At 41.5% G+C, this 26409-nt stretch overlaps 1 protein-coding gene across 6 annotated transcripts in view; it reads left to right on the top strand.

Annotated features, from left to right (window-relative positions):
* The window catches only part of INSC (INSC spindle orientation adaptor protein), a 132349-nt gene that overhangs the window by 55031 nt on the left and 50909 nt on the right, over nt 1-26409 (top strand). For 4 of the 6 annotated variants that reach the window (XM_077964849.1, XM_001092074.5, XM_015114805.3 and 1 more), the window contains exons 3-6: nt 10212-10557; nt 11580-11632; nt 12783-12906; nt 25055-25168. In XM_077964849.1, the coding sequence (XP_077820975.1) occupies nt 10212-10557; nt 11580-11632; nt 12783-12906; nt 25055-25168 (637 nt within the window). The remainder of the gene's footprint in view (nt 1-10211; nt 10558-11579; nt 11633-12782; nt 12907-25054; nt 25169-26409) is intronic. The other 2 variants (XM_077964852.1, XM_077964851.1) reach the window with 1 other exon arrangement.

Genomic DNA, 26409 nt, shown 5'->3' with positions numbered 1-26409 from the left:
AAGTCTCCACGATGCCTAGAAGACCCAGCGGCATGTCTGGTGGTGGTACCCTGGTAACTAGGAGAGGTAGCAGTAAGAGAAGAAATGGTGATTGTAACAGTCTGAGATGTCCTGTGGAGTCCAGAGAGCATGACATTCACTGGAAGGAATGGCAGCCATGCTGGGTGGACGTGGGATGGCATGGCAGCTGGGGTCATGCCTAGTGTAAGGCTGCTAAGGAATAAACGGTGTCAGAATCATTCAGTTCCACGTTGTGGTTGCTGAACCAGTCTTTTCCCAGGGGGAGTGGGGGAACATATGTGAGATGAACTCTGGGGACTCTTAGATGCACTTGAGCGAGCCTCATGACCCATCATGATGGGAAGAGAGTGAAGTTGGGCTGTCTGTCTCTTCTGCTAGACTGTGTAAGCTTCCTGGGGGCAGGGATCACCAGAAGAAGGCCTGAAACATTGTCGGTGTCAATAGTGTTTCACTGAATTAAGTTGACCAGGGATTGCCTGAGAGATACTGCTTAATGTTTTAAACCTTGTTGAACTGGTTGAGAATATCCTATGTTTGTTCCTGGTGTCGTGTTGGGACAGACACTCCTCAAGAGCTTGAGAATATATGCCCACAACTCACCAGAGCACTGTTTGCTTTACATTCAGGCCAGGCTCTGAGAATTGGGATAACAGTTGCTAAGGGTCCAAGCTCTACCCAACCAGAGCATTGCTTAGTGGAAGACAGGAACATTTGCAAAAATGCCTTGGATGAGAAGTTCCTCTGGTTCTAATGCCGTCAGCTTCAAGTATTTCAAAATCTTTATTATCACATTTTTTGTGGGATCTAGTTACTTGCCCAATGCTTAAACTTTTGCCACAGGGCTGGTAACTCACCTATACTTTGTCTGACATCCTAGCCAAAGACAAAATCCACACCTCCTAAAATGTAATTCCAGAGCAGAGGATGGGATGGGTTTGGGAGATTCCTATGTGCCAGTCCAGGACACTCTTGCCCAACTTGTGTAACTCCTTGCAAGTTTGGAAAATATTTTTTTCAAATAAGCTGGCTTGGCAAGGCATACAATGCTCGTCTCCCAGGCAGTCTCAGCCTTACTTGATTCAATTACATATTTATTGATACTACTGTGTGTCAGGACTTGTGCTGAGATGAATCAAACAATGCCTGCTTTTGAGGATGTCTCAAAGTCTGGTGGAGGAGAGACACAGATGGGAAGCTGAATAGTGTGGTCAGTAGCACAGTCTCTGGAGCCAGACTGCCTGCATGGAGTTCTGGCTCTCTTAAGTCATGTAGCCTTTCTACACCTCTGTATTTTCACCTGTAACATGGAGCGAATAAGAGAGTAAACTGAGTAAGGTTGTTGTGAGAATAAAATAATGTATGATAAGTGCACAGCTCTTGAGGCACTGTAAAAGTTCAATAAAAGTTATTACTACTGGTGGACTTTTTTAATTTTTTATTTCACTGTGACTTCAGAACGCTTTTTGTCTAATTCCATTTTTTTTTTTTTTTTTTTTAGCTAAACACAACAATATTATTAACACAGTAGTTCAGTTTAAATGTGAGCAACTTGGGTGCAAAGCATTCTGGGAGAAGTCAGGCTGGGTGGGGGTTCTTGAGCAGCCAACCCATTTTTTCCTTCAGCTGCTAATAGGCCAGAGCCTCTGAATGTCTTCCCTGCCCTGGACATAAGTGACATGCACCTGCTTGATGGGGCCTGGGGATTGGCCACTGAGTAGAGGTAAGGGAAGGCAGGGATTCCCGTGCTTACTAATTTGTTCTATGTTTTCTTCTCAGTATGTCTGGTTGCTGCTTGGGGAGACAGATTTGGTGCTGTTTAAACAATCTCTAGAAATAACAGTTGTTTTAAACTTTTTTTTTTTTTAAGAGAAAGGGTCCCACTTTGTCACCCAGGCTGTAGTGCAGTGACACCATCATAGCTTACTGCAGTCTTGACCTCCTGGGCTCAAGTGATCCTCCTGCCTCTGCCTCCTGAGTATCCTGAGTAGCTGGGACCACAGGGAAGAGCCACCATGCTCGGCTAATTATTATTATTATTGAGATGGAGGTATCGCTATGTTGCTCAGGTTGGTCTCAAACTCCTGGTTTCAAGGGATCCTCCCACCTCTACCTCCCAAAGTGTTGGGATTACAGGCATGAGCCACCACACCTGGCCTAAGTTCATTCTTAAAGTAAACCAGATTCTGCTTTCCCCCACTGGCACTTTGTCCTCATTTCTAGGACTGTTACCATGAAAGGCAACTCCTGCAGCTGGACAGCTCTGTGTGGGTTTGGCCTGAAAGCAGAAATGATATCTTGGCAGCTTATCATTCTTGCCCACCCTCCTCCCCAGAGCTGTAGGCAGGGTCAGGGGCTCACAGTTTCCTTTCATCTTCCTTTGCCCATAGCAGCCCCAAGTTGTTGCTTGAGCAAATGGTCCTCCCCATCTGCCTATGTTAAGGCTGCCTCATCCCTCTCTTTGCTCATCTACTTTATTATTGTGTTTTAAGTGCTGGGATACATGTGCAGGATGTGCAGGTTTGTTACATAGGTAAACGTGTGCATGGTGGTTTGCTGCACCTATCAACACATTACCTAGGTGTTAAGCCCCACATGCGTTAGCTATTTATCTTGATTCTCTCCCTCCCCCCACCCCACTGACAGGCCCCAGTGTGTACTGTTTCCCTCCCTGTGTCCATGAGTTCTCATTGTTCAGCTCCTACTTATAAGTGAGAACGTGCAGTGTTCGGTTTTCTGTTCCTGTGTTAGTTTGCTGAAGATAATGGCTTCCATATCCATCTGTGTCCCTGCAAAGGACATGATCTTAACATGGTGCTCAATACATGGGATGTGCTCAATATATTCCAGTCATTATTGTATTTCTAGTTATTGTGACATGTGCAGAGGTGTTTTATATGGGGAAGGGCAGCACAGAGAACTAATATTTTTGAGCGTCCTCTTTTGTGCCATGCAGTGTGCTAGGCCCTGCACATTCATCACTTAATTTAATTCTTCCATCAACCCTGTGCAGAAACCTCTATTATTATCTGTTTTATAGATGAAGAAATTGAGGCTCAAATTGGTTAAGAAACTTACTCAAAATACAAACTTAGGTTGTTAAAAGTCAGGATACTGGTTATCCTGGTTGGGGAGTGACCAGAAGGGGCACAAGGGAGAGTTCTGGGACAATGGTAATAGTTGGGTTTCTTTATCTGGTTGCTGAATTCATGAATGTGTTGACCTTATGAAAATGTATTGAACTGTAGCTCAATATTATAATGTGTTCACTTCTATGTACGTATGTTATACTTCAATGAAAATTTCAGAAAATGGAAAAAAAGAAGCAGCAGCTTGCCTAAGGTCACACAGATTATGAGAAGCAGCGCTAGCTCTTCCTACTCTTATGCCAGTGTGCAGGCCTTGTTTGCTTGTGTCTGGATACGTCCCCCTTATGCTCAGACTCTAATACAATAGGCTACTCAGTCCCAAGGAAGCTGTGACTCAAGGCCTGTCTGTTCAGGTGGTTAAGGAAGGAGCAGGGTCATTATGAGCTGTCATGAGGGACCTCAGAGGGAGGTATGCCTGACATAGCTAGGCATTGAAGGCACAGGTCCACGAGGCTCACCTGGGATTCAGCCATTGGTGGGCTGTAGGACAGATAATGGGGGCCCAACTGGAAGACAAAGCTACTGGGAGTAGCCATGTTCCTTTCCCCTGAGAGAACAACTTCTACCCGTAGTTTGGCTGGTGACCACTTTTCCTTCCACTTCCCAGTTCTTTGAGGAAGGCTCCATTCCTGGCTCTTTAGCGAGCTTTCACCTACCATCGTGGAGCTTGGGCTCTCCAGGTCTTCCCTGCATGAGGCTCATGATATAAAACCAGAGAGACAGCCAGTCTGGGCTCACAGGGTTTTTTGTTGTTTGGTTTTTTTTTTGTTCTGTTTTGTTTTTTGTTTTTGTTCTTTTTGAGATGGAGTCTCACTGTGTCACCCAGGCTGGAGTGTAGTGGTGTGATCTCTGCTCACTGCAACCTCTGCCTCCCAGGTTCAAGTGATTCTCCTGCCTCAACCTCCCGAGTAGCTGGGATTACAGGTATGTGTCACCACACCCAGCTAATTTTTTTTTTTTTGTACTTTTAATAGAGACAGGTTTCACCATGTTGGCTAGGCTGGTCTCGAATAGTTACAGATTTAGAGAAAGTTGTAAAGGTAGTACAGAGTGTTCCCATATACTCCACACCCAGTTTCCTTCACTGCTGACGTCTTATATTACCATGGCACATTTGTCACAACTAAAGGACCAGAATTGGTCCATTGCTATGAACTGAACTCTAGACATTGCAGTTGTCCCTTGGCATCCATGAGGGATTGGTTCCAGGACTTCCCACAGTTATGAAAATGCATGAATGCTCCAGTCCCTGATATAAAATTGCCTAATACTTGCGTATAAGCTACACATATCCTCCTGTATACTTTAAATCACCTCTAGATTATTTATAATACCTAATACAATGTAAATGCTATGTAAATTGTTGTTATACTATGTTTTTTATGTGTGACATTTTTATTATCATTTTTTTGGATAATTTTAATCTGCAGTTGGTTGAAACCATATATGCAAAATCTGTAGATATGGAAAGCTAACTGTATTCAGATTTCACTAGTTTTTTTCATGAATGTCCTTTCTCTGTTTCAGGATTCCACCCAGGATATCGTATTATACTTAGTCCTCACATCTCCTTGGTCACCTCTTTTCTATGACAGTTTTTCAGTCCACCTTTGTTTATGATGACCTTGACCATTTTGAGGAGTATTAGTCAGGTGTTTTATAGAATGTCCCTCAGTTTGGGTTTGTTTGCTTCTCTCATCATGAGACTGAGGCTATGTGTCCTGGGGGAAGAATGCTACAGGATGAAGTGCACTTCTTATCATATCCTATCAGGGGTACATGCTAGCAACATGCCTTATCCTTGGTGAGGTTAAACTTGATCACTTGGTTAAAATAGTGACTGCCAGGTTTCTCCACTGTAAAATTTCTTTATTTCTCCCTTTTCTATACTCTTTTCTTTGGAAATGATTCACTAAATGTACCCACGCTCAAGCTCCTCCACCCCCAGTTTTTAATCATCAAGTTTATATGAGGTAAGTCCTGTAAACACATATATAGTCATATATTTGCGCAGATAGGTATATACAGACACACAGACAGATACGGGCATCCAGATAATATAGACAGGCACCCAGATGGATTCATAGCTACAAACACAGACGCTGGTAGGCACAAACACACAGGGCTTGAAGAAATCAATAGTTCTGTCACTCCAGTTCTCCTAGTAGCAGAGTGCTGAATCGATTAGGAGTTTAATTAACACAGCTTCTGAAATCTCACTTTCTTTTTAATTCTTACATAGCTTTAAAAACAAGAACTAAGTATACACCTCCTGTGTGCATTGGGGTGGAGGGCTTGACAGAAATGTGAGTTGTGGGTCTGAACAGGCCTCCCAGGGCCTTGTTCTCCTTTCCTACCTCTACCACAGCTTTGGGGTTGTGTTCGTTCTTTCCCTTCCAGGCCAGAGGTAAGGGGTATGAGTGTCTCCATTCAGAGGATGCCAGAGCTTTTCCTCGGGGAGCAGCCCCAACACACAGGTTTCCTTGGAGCCAGGTGGTGGTGCCAGGTGCCGTGATTTGGCTGTTTTCCAATCCTACCCATCCCCACCTCCCCTGCCCTGCCACCCTCCAGTATATTCTCAGAGCTCTCAATGCAAATGGCCAACCCCTAATCTGGCACTGAAGGCTTCTCACAATCAGGGCCTTGGTGTACCTTTCTGGCTTTCCTTATCATGGTTCCCTCTCTTCCAGAATGTACAACTCTAGAGCAGGGGACTTACTTATTGTCCCTTCGACTACCCCACCCTGGAATATGCTCTCACTGTCTTGACAAGTACAAACCCTACCCAGGGTATGACCACCTCCTCCAGGCACCTGCCCCTGATCTCCAGTGGAAAGGGGGAGTTCTCTTCTTGGAATTCCAAGCAGACCTTTACTCTAAGAAGAACACCAACTCAACTATGTTTAGTTATTTGTGCACTTGTGTCTTAGAAAATGTTCTTTTAGTTACAAGCAATAGAAATTAACTATTGGACTTGTCTGTCCACTCCCCAAGTGATCCTAGAGGTTCTCATTGAACAACTGAAGTTGCCATTGTTAACATGTCCCATGTACAATAATTCGTGTCTGTATGACCCTTGGTTCTACGTTCCACAATTTGGGGAAAGGAATTGGATTAGTGCAGCTTGGTTCAGAAGCCCACCCCTGGATCAAGCACCAATTGTTTCCAGGGGCATTTTAACACAGTCCAGACGTGGCCACAGATGGCCAGGGATCACCCCTGTGTTTGGGAGGAGGGGACTTTAGCAAAGAAGAGGGAAAAGCTGCAGCCTTGGTAGCCATCCCAAGAGGTAGCTAATGAAACTTGTCTTTATGATTGACAGAAGAGAGAGAAAAAGATGCTGGAAAGATAGTGTAACCGATATCCACTGCAAAGTGCTTATGCAGTGAATGAGTCAGTGTGCAAGTGACTTGTTCATTTGTTGCCTCTTAAAAGCCCCTAGGTCATTTTGCCTCCCATTTCTATGTCTTTAGAACACAATAACACAGTTTTTCCATCTTTAATAACTCCTTTCCCATCATGTCAATCTCAGGGCATTCTCTGGGTAGCTTGTGTGATGGAGGCATATGAAGTCTCTGCATAGGTACAGACTTATGGCAATAAATGCCTGACATTTGGCCACTCATCAATGGGCATACATTTTCTGAATAACTGATATATATCAGACACTGGCAATAAGCCAGGCACAAGAGACTGTTCCCCATGGGACTTGGGGAGTTCAGGCACACACACCAATTGCAGTAGAATGTTATTAGTGCCCTATTGAAGGATGCAGGGGCTCTGAGGAGGAACTCATGAGCTCTGGCTGTAGTTTTTTAGAGGAGGTAACATAAGAGCCAGGTCTTGCAGGGTGAGTAGAAACTTGCCAGGTAGAGAAGAAGAAAGGAGGATTCTAATCTGAGGGAGAACTGCATGTTCAAGGCTGTAGAGGATTGTGGAAGAGAGTGGTATGTTAGGGAAATAGGGAGGTTGAATGTATCTGAGGTGTAGAGTGTGTTTGTGGCAGGGGCGCTAGGAGTTGGGGAAGATGGACAAGGGAGATGTGTGGGAAGAGAGACTGTGGCGATATCATGGAAGCTCTCTCATTTTAGCCTCAGGAGTTTTGACTTATCCAGGGAATGGTGGTCTGGTAGGGCTCAACTGAAGGATTTAAGCAGCGGAGAAACATATTTCAATATCTATGTAGAAAGTCCAAATACATTCTTGGGGGAATGTGAAGCATTGGGGCTTTTGAAAGTCAACATGGCAACATCTATTGAATTACAATTCTATTCCTGGGGATCTATGCCCTAGAATTAAGGTTCTGATGTGTCAGAACATATGCATGAGGGTATGAATGTTGCATTGTTTATAAAGGTCAGGAGCTGAACAAAAAGTGAATGCCCAGCAATGGGAAAATGGCTTAATAAGTTGTGGAATATACATAATATGGAATAGTGCTCAGACATTGGAAAGAGTGTTTTAGGATTCTGCTGGATGACTTGAAAGATTTCAAAGTTAAGTAAGAAAATTAAAATGCAGCAGGATGTGTGTATATTATGGTCATATTTACAAAACAAGCAATAGGTCAGAAAACCTTATAAATGTATATATACTTAGATAAAAGTCTGTGTAAGAATGCATGAGTGTGGAGAAAAATATGAAATGATTCTTACTAGGTTAAAGTTAGTTGGCTGAGGTTGGCAGGGGTGGGCAAATATAAGGGGATGATAATAAGATGCAGAAGATTAGAAGTTGTCTGCAATCAAAGAGTATATGAGATGTGATTCTATTTAATGTAAAATTAAATATGTTTTCATAAGGATATATTGGCAGTAGGGTGCTGTGATTTTGGATTTAATGGATTTCTCTTCTCTGTGTGTGTGTCTGTATACATAGTATACATAAACATATACGTATGTGTTTACATACATATGCATATGTATGTGTTCACATACATATGCATATATATGTATATGTTCAAATTCTCTGCAAAATGTAATAGCTATTTCCATGAAGGGAGGCAGAGGCAGAAAAATCATTGGTTATTTTTTAAACATGATTTAAAAAGCATTTCCTAAAAGAATCATATGTTCAATTTCACAATTAAACATCAGACTTGTGGTTAAAAATTACATGTAAAAGTCTGTAGTCAAATAGTTGCATATTTCAGAAAGTCCTCCTCCTTCTCATTAAATAACTGTAAACATGAAGACATGATTTTTTAACCTTGATAACAGGAGTCTGCCTTATAATTTCAACCCTACTTGATACCTTTGCTTCACCAGGCTGGCCTCATTGGTGCCCTTTATTTGCTATACTGACTCAGAATAAAAGCCAGGTCCCCATCTTGTCCAACACAGCCCTATAGGATCTACTCCCCTAACCCCCACCTCATTGCTCTCAACTCATCTTTCACCCCAGTTGACTCTTCCCATGCTACTCTGGCCTCCTTGCTATTCCTCACACATCTCAGGACACTTCTGCCTCCAGAGCCTTTGCACTTACTGATCTCTCTCCTTGGAGCAATTTGCCCTCAGATATCCACATGGCATCCTTCCTCGTGTGCTTCAAGTCTTTGCTCAAGTGTCTCTTTCTCAATGAGCCTCCTCTGATCCTCTTATTTTAAATTGCGAGGTCTACTCCCCCATCCACCCTTAACACTCTCTAGCCTTCTTTCATGTTCTCTTTTCCTTCCTAGCACTTGCTACTTGCAACATACATTGCTCATTTATTTTGAAAATTGACTGTTCTCTCACTTGAATGTAACATTCACTAGAGAAGTGATTATTTGTTTGCTGCTACAGTCTAGGTCTTAGAACAATACTTGACATGTTGTAGGTACTGATATTTTTAGATGAGTGAATGAGCTGGTGACAGGTGAAGAATGTTTGAGGCAGGTAAGATCAGCGGCAGAAAGACTAATCAGAATACTGTGTCAAGCCAAAGACAAAAGAACTTGCGCTCAGCCTTAGTCATTAGCTATGCATGTCTTCTGTTGTGAAATGATGGTGAAATTTGTTATTGTCTTTTTAGTTTAGTTTTGTTTTTAAGTTTTACTTTTAATTGACAGATAACAATTATCTTTTAACTTCTCGTAAGTTTATCTTGATTCTTTAGGCAGATCAAAAGCTTTTTGAGAGTGGAGGCTTGATATCTTCGTATCTGCTTTTCCCACAGTGCCTGGCACTTATATGAAATATAAGGGACCCAACAAATGTACGATGCTTTATCAATGATCTGATATTACTGACTTTTACTTGACTCAGTGAATTTTAGACTGCATTTTATTTGATTAAGATCTTAGAAACTAATCTACGTTCTCATGCTGTTGTACTAAATAAAGTTAATTTTATTCCATTACAAAAGTAATATATATGCTCACTATAGAAAATTTGGAAACTAGAGAAAAGTTAAAAAGATGAAAAAGACTTTAGTTATATTACCCATTAAGAGCCTTTAGCATTGTAATGTGTTTCCTTTAAATATTTTTCCTAGATGGAGCTTTCTAACGTTATTATAATAATTGTGTATTTACATTTCCATTTTTGCATACTGCATTCCCCACTTTATTAGCACACACATTTTTCTTAGCTATAAACTTTTGGAAAGCATCATTTTAAACAAATTCATACTACATAATCATAGCTATACTATAGCTCACTTAGCATAACCATTATTTGATATTTAGGCTATTGCCATTAACTTTTTTTTGAGAGATGGGATCTTGCTATATTGCCCAGGCTGGTCTTGAACTCCTGGCCTCAAGCAATACTCCTGCCTCACCCTTCCATTTCCCTCTTATTGTAAAGATCATTGGCTACTCTGTCAGACATAATTGCCTGTTGCTTATTAGTCTGGTCATCTGCCCTTAAAACTTTGTGTTTCAGACTTATCTGTAAGATGAAGAGAATGAGAAAGGACTGAGAATATCAAGATGCATGAATAGGAGAAACACTGCTAAGCATTTAATAGGTGCTTAGTAAATATCAGATGGCCTAGAATTGAGACCTTTGGAAATCATGGGGTGCTGATAATTATCGTGGTGCTGTTTCCTGGTTGCAGACTGCACCTGATGCAGGTGGACTCAGTCCAGCGCTGGATGGAAGATCTGAAGCTCATGACCGAGTGCGAGTGTATGTGTGTCCTGCAGGCGAAGCCCATCAGCCTGGAAGAGGATGCACAGGGTGACCTTATCCTGGCAGGTGGCCCTGGCCCTGGAGACCCCCTGCAGCTGCTGCTTAAACGGGGTTGGGTCATCAGCACAGAGCTGCGCAGGATCGGGCAGAAGCTGGCCCAGGACCGCTGGGCACGGGTGCATAGCATGAGCGTGCGTCTGACCTGCCATGCCCGCTCCATGGTCAGCGAGTACAGTGCTGTCAGCAGGAACTCCTCGAAGGAAATGGGCCAGGTCAGCTGCCCTGGGATAGGAGTGGGCGGGAACTGGAAGTCAGGATGCTTTAGAGAAGAGTGGGTTTGAATCATATGTTGTCTGAACCTTTTTTGCTCCAGAGGCCTTTCTCCCCTTCCAGTAAAGGAGGAAAGAAAGAGAGTAGAACCTTTACTGAGTGCCTACTATGTGGTGGACATTGTGCTAGGTGTTTTTTTAAACATGTATCTCATTTAACTTGCACAATCTGTGAGGTAGGTGCCACTACTTTGAGAAGCTGTGCAGTGGTTAAATTTATTGACTTTAATGCCAGATGGCTTGGGTTGAAATGTCAGCTCTGCTGTGTGGACCTCGGCAAGTTGCTTAACTTCTCTGTGTCCCAGTTCCTTCATCCTAAAAGGTATAATAATATAATTTATTTTATAAAGTTGTTGTGAAGACTAGATTAATTGTTACATGCAAAACACTTAAAGCAATTGATTAAAAATGTTAGTATTACCTTTATTTTATAGAGGAAACAGGAGTTCTAGGAGGCCAAATAATTTATTTAAAGTTACACAGTGAATGGTATAATAAGTAGGGTCCAATCTAAGCTTTTCTGATTCCACAGCCCATGACTTTGAATCTTCTTCTCAAAGCCCAAAGTGAACCATTAAAAATCTCCCTTGTTATTAATTCTCTCTTTCGTCATTCTCATTTCACCTTAGTGCTTTGCCCTTTGCCTCAAACTTTCTCTTCCTCAGCTTTGCAGGCATTAAAACTTCTCTTCATTCTTCAAAGCCCAGCTTAAATGCCCATTCTTTCCTGAAGCTTCCCAGCTTCCTCAGCATAAATAATTGCTCAGTTTCATATTCTTACACTCCCGAAGCAGCCTACCCGGATCTCTTTTGCCACCTGTATCACACTGTGTTATATTTTAAGTGCCTGTTCCCCAAGTCACATTACTTGATTCTTCATTTTTAATGCCCCTGAGTGCTCAGCATAGCAGTTGGTCCTCAGTTAATGCTTACTGAGTTGAATAAAATGGACTTATTTTTCTACAGATTGAGAAACTGCTAATGGAGAAATGCTCAGAGCTCTCGGCAGTCACAGAGAGGTAAATTTGGACCCTGGATCTCCCAGGGTCTGCCCGCCCGACCTCTGGCGGGAGAAGGGGCTGGTAGCTTCTCCCAGAGGGAGAACGGGAATGGGAGGCCTGGTGGTGGTTTCAGAGTTTTCTTTTTCTGACTTTTGTCAGAAATCTTAAAATATTCTCTTGAAATTTTCTGCCCCATATTCAGGCCCTAGGGATAGGGTAAAAGGCAGAGGAGAGGCCTGGGCATAGAAAGAAAGAGGATTTTCTAGGAGTTGGTAACAAGGAAAAGGTTTTCCACGGCTTTGGGAAGACCCACAGGTCCCCAAAGTCAAGGCAAGGTGAAAGCAGATACTCACACCCTTACACAGACATACACATAGACTTCAATGCCCACAGACACTCACTTTCTCATATACAGATATATAAACACATGCTTGGACCAGCACAGAAATACACTCACACCCTCTCCTCCATATTTCACACACATAAATATCCACATGTTTATACTCAGATATGTACACAAACTCAGCCTCACATGTATGCACACCCAGGTGTGTGTTGACATTTTTCTTCACCCTTCCCAGAGCCTGTATCCTGAAGATAAAACCTGAGCTCCCTGAGGTCTTTTGCTTTCCTGGGTGGAACACTGTCAGGCCACAGGGGTAAATTTGAACCTGATCGCCCTCTGTTTTTCTTGTCTGGGAAGAAAATTCTCAAGACTTTCTGCACACTCTAGGCAGCCATTTCTTAAAGGGCCACAGGCATTGCCATCCACCTTTACAGAGCTCACTAGCAATACCTGGCACTTGGCACCTCTCTTTGAAGCTTTTTGCCCCTCCATCTCCCACCCCCACATCACAGACAAGATAGACCCTGGCTGCAGTGATGGCAGATTCTGCAGGGAGAAGCCCAGAGGTATACATTTTCCACATTCTGATGGCCTTTCTTCCTGGTAATGTGGACTGGTAGTCCTCATCTCAGGCCAGCACATCTCTGCACACTAAGAGACCAGGCGGCGAGCCAGCTGTGGAATATTCTATCTCTGACTCCCAGTTGCCGATATCTTCACCACACATCAGGCTTGGAGCAGGTCCAGCTCTGGACCCTGCAACATTTCTGGGCTGACCACATGCCCCTTCCATTGGCCCACTCCATGGTTTCTTCTCTTCAGGTGCCTTCAGGTTGAGAATGAGCATGTCCTGAAGTCAATGAAAGCCTGCGTGAGTGAGACCCTGAGCATGCTGGGCCAGCACTTTGGCCAGCTGCTGGAGCTGGCCCTGACACGGGAGGTTCAGGTCAGTGCAGGCTGGGCTGCGGGGAGGGGTGCTTGTGTGGACCCTTGGAGGAAAGGAGAGAAAGAGGGGCTGAGCCAGGCTTGGGGAAGATACTGATGTGGACTTTAGTGGGAAACATCCTACTCAAACCACCAAAGTGAACTCCAGCGTTTGTGAAACAAAACTGTCAGAGCTAGGCTGAGGCTTCCCGAGCACCTAACCCAACTCTGCATTTTCCAGCTGTGAAAACTGGAGCTCAGAGTGGGGAGAAGCTTATCCAAGGTCACACAGCAAGATGGTGGCAGAGCCCAGCATCTCCCAATTACACTTTCAGTATTACTCCCACCACCCTCAATCTTCTCTGTTGAGTTAATGTTCACAGTGTACCCAATGGGTCCTTACTATCCTGAAAGAATTGAGGCACCTGCAGGGAATAAGCCAATTCTAGAAATCCTGACAACAAAGAAGAATCTAGAAAGATCATATAGTCTAACCCCTGCCTCTAGGCAGGCTTGTGCTTGATTCCAGAAAGAGGGAGGGATTTGGAGCCTGAAGCATCTACTTTCAAACTGAGGTTCACCGTGGAGCCTTGGTTAAGTTCCTGAACCTCTCTCAGCCTCTTTTTCCTCCTGTATAAATTGTTAAACCTTCTCCAGAAGAAAATTTTGAGAACTAAGCAAAGGCATATGGAAGGTGTTTAGCACATAGTGTGGGTTAAATACATGTTATTTCCCTCCCTTGCCCTTTGCTATTTTAAAAACCTCCCAGTAAAGCAGATTCCATAAGGTTTTCATTATGAAAGGTATTTATGGTTATTTATAGTTACAGAAATATTGTGTTACATATTTGCCATTCTTTTCCCACCACCAAATAAAAGCCTACCACAAATAACAAATCTCTTTCCATGTCGGCTCCTCTCCAAATTCAGCCTCTCTGCTGAGCCCAGGGTTTGCTTTCTCTCCTTCCTGAGTGTTTGGCTGGTTTGGCGCAGGCCCTTCTGGCTTGACTCACATGCTGGTCCTGCCTCATCCCCACTCCTCCCACAGGCCCCCATGTCAGGGCAGCTGGCCCTGAGTATTATCACCCCCCACCCCAACCACAGGAAGGTCCTCAAGGGCCACTCTCCATGTCTTGACAGGGACAAAGGGAAGGAAGGGCCACAGGCTGGGGTGCTGAGGCAGGCACCTGGAGCTGATGAGCCAGTGCTGACAGTCACATGCAGGGGCAGGCAGTGATCAACCATCAAGTCCAGAAGGACGCAAGGGACACAGGGACCAAAATGGGCAAAAAGGTCGAGGGAGTGACGAGCAAGAAATATTGGAGTTAGTGGTGGGGAGGGAGACCTGGAGCAACTTCTGAGCAGGGGTACAGGTGCTGGCTGTTGCTTTTTATGCCATTTTTATGCCCACTTTCCTGGAAGTGCCAGGTTCAATTAAAAGAGCTGAAAAGGGCCGGGCGCGGTGGCTCACGCCTGTAATCCCAGCACTTTGGGAGGCTGAGGTGGGCAGATCACAAGGTCAGGAGTCAAGACCATCCTGGCTAACATGGTGAAGCCCCCTCTCTACTGAAAATACAAAAAACATTAGCCGGGCATGGTGGCGGGCACCTGTAGTCCCAGCTACTCAGGAGGCTGAGGCAGGAGAATTGTGTGAACCCGGGAGGCGGGGGAGGCGGAGCTTGTAGCGAGCCGAGATCATACCACTGTACTCCAGCCTGGGTGACAAAGGGAGACTCATCTCAAAAAACAAACAAACAAACAAAAAACCAAAAAACAAACAGACAAACAAACTAACAAAAAGGGCTGAAAAGGCGGTGTTAAGCTGAACTGTGAATGAAAGCCAGCTGGGTTTGGAACTAGTCATCAGTGTTTTCTATGAGGCAGCAAAGAGGCAGGATACCTTTGATGCTATAGGTCAGAAGAGCCTGGGAAAAGCTCCCTGGACTTGCTTGGAGCCTACTTCCCTGGCCTTTGGGCTGTATAGTTGGATCCATTCTGCTATTCCTTCATTCTGACCATATTCAGGGTGAAATTCCTGATCTGGTGCTTCTACTTCCCCAGCTGTCCCCTGCTCTAATGCCAGGTCTGACCACCTGGTTCATTGATGCCTGGCCTGGAAGCTGAGCAGACCAGCTCCTGCTTTGTTAGAATGGGTTCTTTATTGGTCTTCCACCCCGGTAGGAGTAGGGGAGTGGGGTGTGTGGCCACAGAGTGTTGTCCTCCATTCATCTGCATATTAGTTTTCTTTCTGATAACCCCCTTTCCTGGTGCTTTCCCCCTTCCCTGCCAGCGTGTCCCATGTCCCTCTTAAGGGCTGAGTCTACCATGCTCATAATATATTTTCGGCTGATCTTTGGCTTCTTTTTACATTAGAAAGTTTCCATACAGGACAGCAGTGACATCAGGAGATATATTGGCTGAAGACAGGGTAATTTGTGTTCAGTGTTGTAAGCATGTGTTTCTTAAACTAGTGACTCAAATATTGTTCCTTAGGATGTTAGTAATTATACCAGGATCTTACATTTGTACTGTCTTGATGTAAATGAAATCAAATCTATTTCTTTACATCAAAATTTGTCTTATGATGTGCCATTCTGCTTTGCAAATCTTCCAGAAGGTCCTCATGCACTTATAGTATTTCTTGTCTGACCTGCAGCTTCCATAGGCAGGGATTTTGGTTTGTTTTGCTCATTCATATATCTCTAATGACTAGAACAGTATCTGTTATAGAATGTTAAGCAATATATTCCCAACTTTCAGGGTCACAGATTTAAAAAATATTATTAAAGCATCTATTTACTTCTTCTGAGATGCGGGTGTTTTAGGAAATGCAATTCAGGAAACATTCTTTTAGCACTAAGAAGTCATGTGGGCTCGAGCAGAGGAACAAATCTCCCCACCCCCTTCACCCCAGACTTAAGGGCTCTTTGTACCCCTTCAATTATGGTTGGGAAAGACTGGTACAAATTGAGAAGTCCTGAAGGAACCTCCCACTGTTGTACAGACATCCTGGACGACAGCTACAGAAGGAAACCCAGCCCCCCACACACTGGAATGAGGCCCTCCTTGCTGAGATGAACAAAGTATGAAAATTGAAGCGATTGTATCAACCTAAGAATCTGGGACTTTTGATTATTCCTAGAGGAAAAGAATTTAAGGTTTTTCTTTTACTTTATTTTTTCCCAGGGAACTTTAAAACTTTAAAATAGGAGCATATTAAAATTTTGGAAATATTTATGTTTGTCATCTGACAAGTGTGTTTGGATTATCTTAGTATTGCCATTTAATCTCATTGCAGCTTCTACTTACCTACACTGGGCAACATGGCTGAGCAAAATCTGCTCAGTGGGAGAGTGGGAAATATAATAGGAAGCAAATTTCAATCCTTTTGCTTTTGGAATAATCCAAAGTCCCAAATTCTTAGGTTAGTACAATCTCTTCAATTTTTATACTCTGTTCATCTCAGCCAGGAGGACCTCATTCCGGTGTGTGGGGAGTTGAGTTTCCTTCAGTAGCTGTAGTCCAGGCTGTGTCTTCAATAATGGGTGGGGTTCCTTCAGGACTTCTCAATTTGTACTAGTCTTTCCCAACCATAATTAAAAGGGTTCAAAAAGCCCTTAATACTGGATACATAATACTATCACAGCACTACACATATATTCTCAGAAAGTTAAAATAAGCCAATCCTCAATTTCTATAGAACTCCAGGAACTTCAGGCAACCTGCTGTCCCAGGATGCCATCCTTAGGGTTGCCAAAGGCCTTAACAGATACATGTTCATCTGTAGCCAATTAAAAAAAAAAAGGATGAGTGACTGAGATGGTCTGGCTGGCAGCCTTGGTAGGATGTCAGTCAGTTTATTTCAGTTGTCTATAGTCTATAAAGATTTGTGAACATACACCCACTGGGGGAAAAAAGTCCACCACAGGTTAATTGTGGTACTATGTTTACCATATATGGGGAGAAAGAATGCCTCCTTTCTCATTGATGGGCATTTGAACCGTTTCCCTTTTCCTGCAAAGTCAGGCATTTGCAGCTTCTTTACTAGGACTTGCTTGATTTGCATTCTTTCCCATTCAGCATATTCAAAACATCTTAATTTCTAGCTCCCTGAAAACACTGTTTCTGCCACTCCAGCATGCATTGATTTGGGCTTCCTGAAGTGACAGACCAGTAGTCTTCAAACCATTCCAAATGCACCGCATCCCCCAGGTTCCCAAAGATTTCCCAGGAGAAATGCAAGCACATATAGTTTTAAGGAAATCTTATTTCCAGATCTTCAATTTTCATTTGTTTTCTTCCTTAAAAATGATCTTCCCAATAATATACTGAGTTTTTTATAGGCTTTCTATTATTTTCCAAAAGGCATACTCTTCACCCATCCCAAATTTTACAGTACATTGCCTTGCCATGCAAAAATCTTGGTATGGGAGTGGAGAATCAAGCAAAGAAAAAGCCTTCATTCATGAACCATTAAGACCCTTAGGCTTCCATTAACTATTTCCATGCTTTATACATATTTATGTTGAATGTGCCATTAGAAATTGTGTATTTTGGCCGGGTGTGGTGACTCATGCCTGTAATCCCAGCATTTTGGGAGGCCTGAGGTTGGCAGTTCGAGACCAGCCTGACCAACATAAAGAAACCCTGTCTCTACTAAAAATATAAAAAAATTAGCCAAGCATAGTGGCATATGCTTGTAATCCTAGCTACTTGGGAGGCTGAGGCAGGAGAATTGGTTGAACTCGGGAGGCGGAGGTTGCCACAAGCCGAGATTGTGCCATTGCACTCCAGCCTGGGCAACAAGAGCAAAACACCGTCTCAAAAAAAAAAAAAAAAAATTGTGTATTTTTCCCAGTGTGAGCAGTTTCTCAATTCAGATATATTGTGTGTGTGTGTGTGTGTGTGTGTGTGTGTGTGTGTGTGTGTGTGTATGTGTGTGGTTGGAGGGATGATTATAAAAGTTTTCAATTTATTTTATCCCTTCCATCCGTTTATTCTCAAATAGTGCATGGTTCTTGAGGGACATTCTCCTTAAACCAAAGCAAAGAGAGCACTGGTAGGATACATCAAACACTAAACATTGCTTTTTTAGGACACATTTAAATGCAAGCAATTTCTCTCAGCTATTTTTCACACTCATCCCTAGGATGTGACATTAGCTGGAAAAAAAGTATCTTTGAAGAGCCAAAGACTAAAAGTTAATGACACTGATTCTTTTAAATGTAACTGTAATATGCTTTTGAGAACCACCAAGATTTTCAAGGTATATTGGATAAAATACAGATATAAGTTCTACATTTAAAAAAAATTTTCGTGCACAGTATTTAACAATTAAAGTCTTTTTGCCAAAATATTTTCTGAAATATTTATACTACTTTTTATTGCCTGTTAAGAAAAGAAAAAATTAATTGCTAGCAGTTATGCTAATTAGATGTAAGCAGTATATACCTTTCTTTTTCTTTAAATACATAGAAAAATTTGATGGTGAGAGCTACTAAAATTAATTGAATTATATATGCTTTTTAAATTCTCAGTTCTTATTTAATTATTCCCTAAAGACACCAAAGTTTAATACATATGTGCCTATTTACTAAAGGAATACTGTGCTTTTTAAATCATATTCTTAGATTTGTTATTAACTTAGAATGTTTGCTATATATTACTTTGCATTATTACAAATTCAGTAAATTATTTTATCTTGGCTTTATAATGTATACAAATAAATCAAATTTTATTTTAGGTCTAATTTATTTTAATATTTACAGTTTTGGGATTTTTTTTCCTGTAGAGAATGATCTTCATAATTATTTGTCAGTAGGTTTTTGCATTTCTTGAAATACATATAGAAATTTTGTTTTGTTTTGTTTTGTTTGAGACAGAGTCTTGCTCTGTCACCGAGCTGGAGTGCAGTGGCGGAATCTCGGCTTACTGCAACCTCTGCCTCTTAGGTTCAAGCAATTCCCCTGTCTCAGCCTCCCAGGTAGCTGGGACTACAGGGCACACCACCACAAGTAGCTAATTTTTGTATTTTTAGTAGAGATGGGGTTTCACCATGTTGGCCAGGGTGGTCTTGATCTTTAGACCTCGTGAACCACCTGCCTCGGCCTCCCCAAGTGCTGGGATTACTGGCATGAACCACCACACCTGGCGAAACATTTCTTAAATAGAAATGAAGTCAGGTCTTTATTGAGAAAAAGTTAACTCTGACTTGGCTGATTGGGTTGACTAAAAGGACTGTCTTTGCCAATTAGGTTATAGGGTGGGTATTTTTCATAAATTAAGTAAGTAAAAGCTGGAGCTTCAAGCTTTCAACAAAACATATTTGAAGAACAAAAATATTTTATTAAAAATTGTATTGACAATGAAATAAATAATACTTTGATTTTCCCAATCCTTTCCGAATAATTCAGGTGACTCAAGGTGCTCTTAAGTGAAAAAGTAATGGTTGTAATTAATAGTTATTTGATAAGTCTTGGAAAAGTACTTTTGGAATTTTTCCCAGAAATTGAGAAAGTAAATGAACACCTCTAATGATTGGGTAACAAATGCTTTTGCAAGTCAAATCTTTTCCAATTCTTTGCTTTTGTCAATTTAGAAGAAGATCAATTTAGAGGAGTTATCAGCTGCCAGATTATTAAAGATAGTGTTTGATGAAAGATTGCTATGTGATTACATAAGTTAGAAGGTGACTCAAGGGATAAAACACTGTAGTACACAAACTCCTCTCATTTCCCTCTATTGATTTATGTGAACAAGATTTTTTGGAGTTTACATCTAAAAATATAGCATTAAGTCAATATTCAATCATTGATACATAAATGAATTATCCTAAAAATGATAAAAAGCCTCATTCATCTCATTTAGAGATATATTTATTTTAAAAATAAAATTTTTATAACTTACAGTTATTTATCAAGACTTATAATATATTTATTCCATTTGACCAATTGGGCTGATAATAATCCTCAACCAAGAAAAGATTTTTTTTTTTTTAACAAGGAGCTTGATAGTAACAGGAAATAACATTTCAAATTTTAATGATAAGTGTGATAAGGGTGATCAATAAAACACTTTAAAACTTAAATATATTACATTAAATTCTGAAGGAAAATTGAAATGGGAATACAAATTTAATGAAAGATGCAGAATGTTAAAAAAGAGATTATTCATGTATTTTTAAGTGAATGATGATGGTATCAAGTTGTTTTGGTATTTAGAATCTATTGAATACATTTGAAAGAGTGATGTAATAATTTTTTTTACATCAACATTGCAATTTTCTGGAAATCACATTCTTTCCAACTTTGTTTTTTAAACTTATGATAAAAAAATTTAGCTGTCAAATTAAAAATGTGCAAGGGGTCATATATTTTTCAAAATGTTTTTAGGGTGAAATGAGAAAATATTATTTTGACATAAGATATGCAAGTGCTTCTCTTCTAGTTCTGTATCATGAGGGCTATTGTCTCCTCCTCTTACAAGAGGCTTGCTTAAACTTTATGATCCCTATCTGCTGGAAGGAGTTTCCATTTGGTTTCCACATTTGCTGCATTTGAACATCATCCTCAGCAGATACCTGAACTGAGGCCACTCTTGATGTTCCCGAATTCTGAGTACATGAAGGTCACTACCTCTGCCAGGGGCTTCTCAGAATAGCATCTTCCTATAGATTTTGAATATATCAGTTTTTAATAGTATTTCTCTCTGCTACTTTTTTTTTTTGTTTTTTGTTTTTTTGTTTTTGTTTTTTTTTTTGCAGTAATGAACTCTGCCCCCAGTGTTCTCTTTCCCTCTGTTAATCCTCCATTCCCTTTAGAGAGACTCATTTGAATTTCTAACTATTTACTCTCCTTCTCATGTGGGTGTCTTTCCTTTTCTAACTGATAGAGTGAATGCAGCATCCGGATCTGAGCTACTTTTCTGGTTTTACTTCCCTTCACTTTCTGACACATTCTTTTGTTTTTCCAACAACCTAATCTAGATGTTGGTATTTCCCTGATTGAGAGAAAGGAAATCAATTAAGTTTTGGGTCTGTCAAAATATTTTATTTCTAAGATATCTTATCCACATTTGTGTTCCTAAATTGGATATTCCCACTTAGGAGGTACTTTCACATCTGACCAACAGCTCATCTAAACCTAGATGTAATTATTATTTTGTCTACCTTCTCTTCAGTACATCCAATCTTTCTGTGCCTTCCCTCAGAGTCCTAATTCATGCATTTCTCCAGCATGTTCTGTTAAGACAAAGGAAATACTGCATCCTCACTTCCAAAAACTTTCCCCTGAGATGGTTTATCCAGTAATCTTTCGAATAGTTCACGTTGAGCTCTGTGGTCTTTTCCTGTGTTCCGAACTCTATTATTAAAGTATTTTTTAAAAACCCAACAGCGATTACTTTTATTATATCTCACAATTTTAAGGGTCAGTAATTTGGACAGGGCTTGGCTAAGTGATTCTTCCATTCTGTGCAGCAACAACAGATGTGGTATTCAGCTGGCAGATGGCTTGAAGAGTACTAGATAGTGGTATTCACTCACACATATGGTGCCATGGAGGGGATGGCTGGAAGGCTGGCCTCAGCTGAGAGTATTGATAAGGATCTTACACATGGCTTTTCTAGCATCACATTCTCAGTTATCAAACTTCTGATATGGAAGCTCAGGGCTCCCAAAACAGTGTTCCAAGTTCCAAGATGCCTGGATGGAAGCTTCAAGGCTTTTTATGAAGTGGCCTTGGAAGTCTTAGGACATTACTTCTGCCAAATGCTGGCTTCTATTGGTCAAGCAAGGCATTAAGACCAGATTCAAGGGAAGGGGAATTAGAACTCATAGAGAGATTTCTCTGTAAAAGAAGTAGAAAAGAATTTGTAGCCATCTTTAATCTACCCCATCCTGTCAATGCTATCTGCATTTTATGTAACCCCTTTGCACAGATGAGCTACTCTACTACGTCTGACTACAGAGTTTCTATCCAAAACTTGAAGGAAAGGTCTCACAATATTTTCCTGGCTCCTTCTGAGGAACTCATGCCAGTTTACTTTTTGAGAGTTTACCTCCTTTCTGATAGATTTCACTGGGTTGCAGTCTGTCTTTTTCAGATTGACAGACAATGAAAAATACATTTTTTCTTTTCTAATTCCTTATGCAGAGAAGTGAAACTACAAGCATCTCCTTAGCCCCCTTTTAATCCCTTTTCCTTGGTTTTTAAGATCTTATTTTTTTTTGTTTCATATCTACCTAGTATGCATTTTAAGAAAATGTTTGTCATTCAGCCTCAGCCTATCTTCTTTTATTTATTTTTTTCAGTCTTTCACCACTCTTCTCATGACATTGAGTGAGGCATATTTTTGAAACTTTTCCAATGTCTTCTTGATTTCCTGAAAAAAAAAAAAAAAAACACCTTGATTTGTAGAGACTGTGTCAGTTTGAGGCAGATACTAAGGTAGGAGTAGATAGGAAATTCCTATGATGCATGCAGAGGAGGAAGCAGAAGCAGGCATGGAAAGCCCTATTGCAGGTCTGACATCTGAGAAAGAAAAGGAGGAAGGAAAAGACTCAGACAGGGAATCAAGCCAAAGTCCCCTGTTGGAGGAGTCCCCTGTCACACAGTCATGTTGTGCTCAGTTATAACTAGGAGTAGCTTAGGGGAAGTGTGGCCTTGGCAAGAACACAGGGCATATCCAGAGGGGCAGTTGCAAGGCCCCCACTCACAAGCTTAGGTTACCAACACATAGTGTTAGATACGAAGGGAATGGGAAGCCAGGATGGAGACCCACTCTCCTATTTGGCAAAAACTGCTAATGAGGCTGGACAATAGCCTTACCTTGAGGCTTCAATCTCCACTAGTCCAGGTGAGACCCTGCCTACATTGAAGGAGATGGATTTCCTGACCTTCAAAAATCGGACATCGAATTCAGAGGGGTCAGGGCCCAGCTCCTCCCTAGACCACATAGGTAACCTTAGTCAAGTCTACATCTGTTTCCTCCACTATGAAATGAAGATTGGACAGATGACTTCCAAGGTCCTTTCCAGCTCTGACAAATGGTGATATTTAGGGCCTTGAAGATTTCAGTGGAGCCTTTGATCTCATATCTTTCCAGATTTACACTGTAAAGGATGCTTACAACTTTTCTTTGTCAGAGATCTGATTCACTGAGACATATCTGAGGTGTAATTACTGTATATATGTGTATAGACATTAACATGAAATTATTCTCAGACTTAAATTGTCTAATATTAGCAGCTGATTGCAAAAGACATTGGATTTGAATTGTTTAATGTAATGCTAATTTGCTTCAAGTGCAAACACTAATCAGGAACATTAGGTAATTATCATTTAGGTACAGGACCCCAATATATGAAATCTGCATTTTCATGTGAGCATTAGTATCACATGTGTAGCTGCTTACGGTAACAGTGGGAAGAATTCTAAGAAGTGTGATCATTACAGGGATTTGTAGTGACAAATCTTGGTTATTAATTTTACATTTTGTTGAATTTCTAATAAGAGGCATCTATCAAAACTTAAAGCATAATTTTTGTATTTAATGTAGTTTGATTAAATACACACTTTATCTTAGACTGCTATATCTAGATTAGCACGTTGTGCATGTGTGAGGAATTTCATAAATTTGAATAAAGAAGACAAAAGGGAGAGCCACTTACCTTGAGCCTCAAACCTCCTAATTGTAATCATTTTACAAACAGGGAAACCAAAGTGTAGGGAGCTTAACTGCACAAGATCACAAAATTATAACTGCTTACAATTTTATTTAGTTTCCACCTGGCAGCTACCTTTAGAAATCCTTTATATATATTGACAACCTTAAAAAATGGGCACAACCCCCTTAAAAGATAGAAATTGTTATTTACACCATTTTATTTATTTATTTATTTGAGATGGGGGTCTTGCTATATTGTCCAGGCTATTCTTGGACTCCTGGACTTGAGCAATCCTCCTGCCTCAATCTTCAAGTAGCTGGGACTCATAGGCACTTGCCACTGCAGCTGGCTTATTTTTACACCACTTTATAGGGGAGGAAACTGAGGCAAAGAAAGGCTAAGGTGCTCCAAGTGTTGCTCTTAAGTATCTTTTCCATAACACCGGTGTTTAATTAAAAATAAATTTCATTTTAATGTTTTAAACTGGCAACTGAAAGCGCATGGGTGGCTGCTCAGAGCACCTAGGTCTGGAGGTCTTACTTTCTTGCCTGAGGCCCTTGAAGGTTGCTCTTCTCAGTCTCTAGATCCATTCTTTCTAGGAGAAAACTTGAGCTACTGGTATTAATTAGCAGGAAGGAATCCTTTATAATCAATGAATGACATGCTCCACGGCAAATGGCTGATGATGAAGTGGTTTCAAGTTACACGAAAACCTTTCCCTCAGAAATTAGCTAAACTTTTCTAGAAATAATCTTTGTATCTTTTTTGTTAATGAATCTTTCATTTGCTTTCCTTCCTGAACCTCTCTTCTTGGTCTTATGTTCAGTCATTCCCAGACCCTCTCACCGCTAGCCTTAGGTTCTTCAGCCTTGATGAGTATAGCATTCCTCACCTAGTTACCCACCCTTTGACAGGATTCCCAGTGTTGCTATTTCGTCTTGGCCTTGCCCCCCAAGCAGCAAGCTATTGGAGAGAGCAAATGTCCAATAAAAATATCCCTGAAGCAGTAAACTACTGTGAAGCACTTCTCTTGACTTAACCCTTGAACCCATCACCCAGCTGGAGTTCACCATTGGCTAAGAGCCATTCAAAATGAGCAAATTCTTTGGTCACAGCTATAGCCACTCATTGGTTTTCAATTTGATGGTTTGTTAATTTAACTGATGGTTTCTTTTCTCATTAAGAACCAGTAGATTCACAAAATGGTATTTGCTGAGCTCATCAATGTTGGGAGCTGATTTTCTGAGGGACTAGGGCAAGGCTAATTATGGCCTATGTCCCAAGGGCTTGAAATTATCCCATATCTCTAAAATGTAGCTTAGACCTCTCCCTAACTGATACCTTTCCCAAAGCTAGAACCTCATTGCCCTCACAATGGGACAGTGGCTAGGGGCAGGAGTAGATTTCATGGTTGCTATTAGGAGCATGGGCCCACTGGTGTTCCATTAAGATGAGCAGAGGGTAGAGGTGGTGAGTAACTAGCTAACTTTTCTCTCCCTTCTTAGGCACTGGTGAGAAAAATTGATGCCTCAGACAATATCTACACCACAGAGTCCACCACAGGGAACCTGTTCAGCCTGACCCAGGAGGGGGCTCCCTTGTGCCGCATCATAGCCAAGGTGAGCTTCATGATTAGGGGTCAAAATGGCAGGCCTGGGGAAGTACGAGGAAGCTCACTTGTTCAGTGGGAATAGCTGGCTCAGGAGGTCTGTCTTGGCCCCTGCATTAGCTGCCGAGTGACCTTGGGAGAGTCACTTATCCTATCTGGGCCTTGGTGTCTGCATTTTTAATAGGTGGCTAGCCCCTCTGATTTCATTTCTTACTTGAGACAGAAATCTGGTGCCCCCAGAGCCTCTATCTTCTTTCTTTATGTGGTATATGTTATAAATACCAACCATCCTTCTCCATCTCCACATATCCTTCCCTTCCTGGCAGCTGTGGTGTCCCTGAGGTCCATGGGATGTGGTGATGTAGTGAATAAAGAGATCATCTGGCATGTGGCATTTTGGGTGATCAATTGACCTTATATGGCTCCCTGACATCATGGTTGTAAGACATGGGATGTCTCAAACCCAGTTCAAAGAAAAGTTTATTTTTCCATATAGACTTGTGTATGGTTTAAGCTCTGTCCACATCACTTAATGCTGCTGCTATGACAACCTATACCCCATAATAATTAGCAGTAGCATTATCAGGAGAAAGAGGAGGAACAGGTCTACAACCATGACCTTTGCCACAAACTCAGAGGTTTGTTCTCTGGGTGCCCTTAGTCTCTTTTTATGTCCCCTTAGAATCTTGTGATTCTGCCTATGATCCTTGGAAAAGCAGGAGGAGACTCTGGGTCCTCTATTGTTTTGTCACCAAAGATACTGGCCAGTGTTCAACAGGCATCAAGACAAGATGGGGTCTGAAATACACTCAGTCTCTGCCTAAGCTTTCCTACTCCTCCCCAAAAAGGAGGCTATACAATTCTCTGAACAAAATAAGATGCAAAGATGTGCTCACGGAATACAAGAAGGGAGAAGAATGCAGGCTAAACTACAAAGCAGACTTGATTTAACGAATGCTTCTCAAGTCTGTTGGCATGTTTCTCCTTTTAAACCTTCCTGTCAGTTTCTCCCTCTCCTAGGCTGAAGAGGAGCCCAGAGATAGCCTCCCTCTCTCCTCTGGCTCTCTCTGTTGGTTGGGTCCTACATTCTGGCCATGGACTGGGGTGGTTGTGGCTGTTCCAGGTGCTTGTCTGAGGAGAAAGAAGAGAAGGCACAAGGGCATAAGTCATGGCCTTCATACCTTTTGTCTTTGTGATTTGAATGTCCTTCTCTCTTTTTGCCACTTGGAAAACTCTTACTCAGCATTCCAC

This window comes from Macaca mulatta, chromosome 14 (assembly GCF_049350105.2).
Source record: "Macaca mulatta isolate MMU2019108-1 chromosome 14, T2T-MMU8v2.0, whole genome shotgun sequence".
Classification (NCBI taxonomy): domain Eukaryota; kingdom Metazoa; phylum Chordata; class Mammalia; order Primates; family Cercopithecidae; genus Macaca; species Macaca mulatta.
Note: the sequence above shows the minus strand (reverse complement) of the source record. Positions and strands in the feature narration are given on the sequence as shown.